Source organism: Triticum dicoccoides, chromosome 4A (assembly GCF_002162155.2).
Source record: "Triticum dicoccoides isolate Atlit2015 ecotype Zavitan chromosome 4A, WEW_v2.0, whole genome shotgun sequence".
Taxonomy (NCBI): domain Eukaryota; kingdom Viridiplantae; phylum Streptophyta; class Magnoliopsida; order Poales; family Poaceae; genus Triticum; species Triticum dicoccoides.
In genome coordinates, this window is record NC_041386.1 from 564,166,682 (window position 1) to 564,170,586 (window position 3,905).

Below are 3,905 nucleotides of genomic sequence, written 5' to 3' on the forward strand. Positions count from 1 at the left end.
AAGAATAACAAAAGTTTGAAGGCTAGAAAATAGCTTGCCTTGAGATTAATGAGAGGCTGGTCCCTTTTTTCAGTTCCTGGAGCATCGTAGAAGCAAATTGAAAGAGTGCTTGGTGACTCGAAATATGTGTGAAAATGCATTTGCTTTTCTAGTTTCCTTGGCACAACTAACTGTACCTACTACTTTACCAATCTTATAAAGAGGTCGTAGAATGCATCAAGTGGTGTTATTAGGTTTAGTTTGTCTAATTCACATCTAGATGTTTTTTAAAGATGTCATATCTAAGCTCCCACAAATAGATAATGCAGCAACAAGAAATAAAAAATAGACCACAAACAGAGTGAACATCAGTTTAGATGTGACATAACTATGTCACATCTAACCTGATCTCCACTATATTTGTGGTCTATTTCTTTTCCCCGGCTTTTTTTCATTATCCTTGTTGCTGCCTTATTTGTGAGAGGTTAGATGTGACATCGTTAGAAACTATCTAGATGTGAATTAGACAAACTGATTAGGTTTATGTAGTGTTTGGAAGAGAAAATTACCTTGTGAAATGTATTGTGCCATAAGTGGAATCACCTTTCCAGCGTACGACTCTCCTCCAAGATAGAAAGGATTTGAAAGGTACTGTGGGTGATCTGTGAACCACTGCACGCATAGACGACAACCAGGCATTGATCGGTGAGTAATAAACCCACAAAGCTCTTGTGCATACATAGTAGTGAATTATTGACAAGGCACTGGGCCAGCTCGATCGTCACCTTATTCAGAAATCTTTGAACTTGCAGAGAGGAGGAGTAATCTCCGACATCGCAGCCTTTGGGGTCACGAGCATATGAGAAGCCCGAGCAGGCCGGCGAATCCAGGAAAATGATGCTCGCCATCTGATGATTGCCATCTTCAGTAAACCAGAAAGCTCTCTCTTTCTTTTTCGAATGTAAACCACAAAGCTCTACTTATATTGGAAGGAAGAAGAAACACGCTGGGCAAAATCAGTTCAGCGCCATGGTTGATGAGCGTCGGTCGGTCTCACCTTGGTCCATGAGAGCGGGTTATGTACCAGCTGCGGCAAACCGCCGGTGTAGGGCGCCAGCACATACTTTACTGGACCTGCGGCGCAAGACGACGATGGATCATGGATGCATATCGAGCAGCTGCAGAGATATATACTTGCAGTGGAAAACAGGACCAGCCGGGAGCGGCTATTTGGGGGACTGACCAACTTCGAAGGCGAAGCCGGTGAAGCCCGAGCAGCGAGCCCCGCCGGTGAGCCACAGGATGACGGGGTCGGTGCCGGGGCTCCGCTCCGACTCGGCGAAGTAGTAGAAGAGCTCCGTCCCGGTCTCCTCCTCCACGCCCACGTATCTGCAAGGCACGGCATGCAACTCCTAGATCAAAACCATTTCAAGGTCGAACCACCAACAACGATGGACCAGAGCGCTGTAGGTGCACACCATGCATATGCCGATGATGCTTACCCGGTTTCGAGGTAGAAGGGGAGAGGGCCATCGAATCCTGGCAGGTGGGTGACCACCGTCGACGCCGACGCCGAGCACGAGAGCAGCACAAGCAGGAGGCCGGGAACGAGCTGCAGCAGGGGCTGGTGGTGTTGCCCGGCGGTAGGCGTCCGGAGAAGCTTGACGGACATATTGTTAATCTTGCTTGCTTGCTTTTTCGTGTGCTAGATTGTAGCAGTTGGGCACGGACTTCGTTCATATGTAGTAGTACAACTCTAGAAGTGCTGCCTGCGTCGATTTAAATGTAGGAGTACTAGATTACAGTGATTTGACCTGATTCCAGGTGGAGTGGAAATGTGATTGACGGATCACCTACTCCAGTTATTTTTGTCATGTCACAAGAAAAATTGACGGTGTGGATCATGTTGTCACCAAGAAAGCACGATTGGGTTCTCCATCGAGATCTAAGCTTTGAACATGGAACCAGATGTTTAGGTTCTCTGTGATGAAACGAGCGCATCATAGTTCAACTCCTACACTTGGCACTAGTGCTCGTGTTTTTCTGACTTTATTTCTGTCTTTTCGCTGATGTCCATTCAGTGTGGGAGGAGACATTCATCTTGACCATGGAGAGGTCTGTGTGACTTCTTCAATTTGAAGATGTGATGCGGCTCAATATCTCATAGATAATAAATGTACCCTCTACAAAGAAATGTAAGAGCTTTTAGATCACTAAGAGGGAGCATGAAATGAGCTGAAGTTTGCGCACATCCTTTTTACTGCTCCGGATCTCATATTTCCACACCGCGCAGGAGGAGACTCGAGGATGGCTGGCGTGCAAGCAACTATATCTCCCAATTGTTATTCATCCACTTGTTCCATGCATGCTTAAGATTGTGCAGAGATGCCTATTGTCAGCTCTAGGGTCCAATGACATATTGTCAGCTCTAGGGTCCAATGACATGAGTTGAATGGGGATATGTATCTGTCAGCGTGCAAGGCGCGCATGTATAACAAAACAAAACCGATGATGTAACGATTTGCATGGCATTTGATATATGCGTGTGACTAGATCAGAGATCAGAGGTGATCCAATCTGACGTAATTAAGGCAAAAATAAACAACGGAGACATGGTAAAGCACCATCACGCTTTGCATGATCCTTGTCCCAGCGAGATAAATCAACTATCACCAATTTAGTCCAGTTTCTGGATTATTACATTTTTGCTTCCTTGTATTTGGTTGATCGAATCCGCAGTTGCATGGCCGTGCCTTACCGTACGTATTGTCACGGTCACTCGCCTGATCAGGCTCGGCTAGTGAGATGTCATCGAATTCTCATGACAACAAACTCTGTTTTCTAACTACTTTTTCCATCACAAAATAATCTTATATTATGAGACAGAGGGGTACTAGCCGGTGATAGGTCTCTTCCATCATTGACTCAATGTCCTTCAGTGAATCTATGCGCGTTCATACCGGTTCCGGGTGGAGTGTTCAAGTGTATGAAGTGACAATTCTCACGCAACATCAACACATGATGAATCAAACTCCTGAATTCTTCTCTTGTTTGTTCATCTTGTATGGTTTTTCTGCTTCGCAAGTATTATTACTCTTGCCCAGAATCCACCAATTTAAGTAGCACTGAGGCAGGATTTTCAGGCCTGCCGCCTCGTATGTGCCTTGCCCTATCTACCTTTTCAACCCAGTCTGCCTGCACCGGACTGTTTAGGCCGTTGGAGGCCTTGGGATGAATAAACGAACAACTCAGCCCACCTGGTGCAAGCTGTGAATGGCTTAACTTGCGTACTGATTTCAGGAGGAGGCTAAGTTATGTACGTACTATAAATGCAACTGGGGTGTTAACTTGTGTACGTGCTATAAAAGCACACAAAAAATCCGGAGTGCCTTCAACATCTTTTGCCGCACTTCCTCAAGCTTCAGGCTATGGGGATAATTTTATTATGTTGGGGATGCTTTCCTGTACACAAGTGCACGGTAGCCTCTTTTGGTGAGATTAAGATGGTACAGTATGCTGCTTGGCATGTCCTGTGTGTAGGGGAGTTCTTTTTTGCATCTCACCCACTCGTCAATTGTTCCCTATTGCTGAATTCATATTCATCAATATTGTTCTCAGTGATTCAGACAATACTGCTTCTAGACTTCCAATGTTTTAACCCTAGATTTAGGCAAATACTTTGAAAGAAATTTTTGACAAAACATAACGTGGCTTACCCCCTTGACCCCGAGAGCATCTCTAGTCATCTTGTTGTTCATCCAGAAGTATGCCAGGTGTAGAAAGGATATGTGGTGCAACTCATTGTATTTCATGGAGTAGGTCACAATATATACACAGGATGTCTTGCGTGACAAGGAAACTGGTCCTACCATATCTCTACGAGTCAACTATACAAGGCTAGAGAAGATAGGAATAGTAATACAATT

General features: G+C 45.0%; 1 protein-coding gene across 2 annotated transcripts in view; it reads right to left on the reverse strand.

Moving 5' to 3' along the window:
* LOC119286779 (serine carboxypeptidase-like 13) overlaps positions 1–1,804 on the reverse strand; it is a 3,994-nt gene extending 2,190 nt beyond the window's left edge. The window contains exons 1-6 of one of the 2 annotated variants that reach the window (XM_037566226.1): positions 1,482–1,803; positions 1,223–1,368; positions 1,037–1,113; positions 765–887; positions 549–651; positions 39–76 (exon numbers count right to left, since the gene is read on the reverse strand). In XM_037566226.1, the coding sequence (XP_037422123.1) occupies positions 39–76; positions 549–651; positions 765–887; positions 1,037–1,113; positions 1,223–1,368; positions 1,482–1,651 (657 nt within the window). In that variant the 5' untranslated portion in view covers positions 1,652–1,803. Of the gene's footprint in view, positions 1–38; positions 77–548; positions 652–764; positions 888–1,036; positions 1,114–1,222; positions 1,369–1,481 lie in introns of both variants that reach the window. The other variant, XM_037566227.1, reaches the window with a different exon arrangement.
* Positions 1,805–3,905: the final 2,101 nt, after the last annotated feature.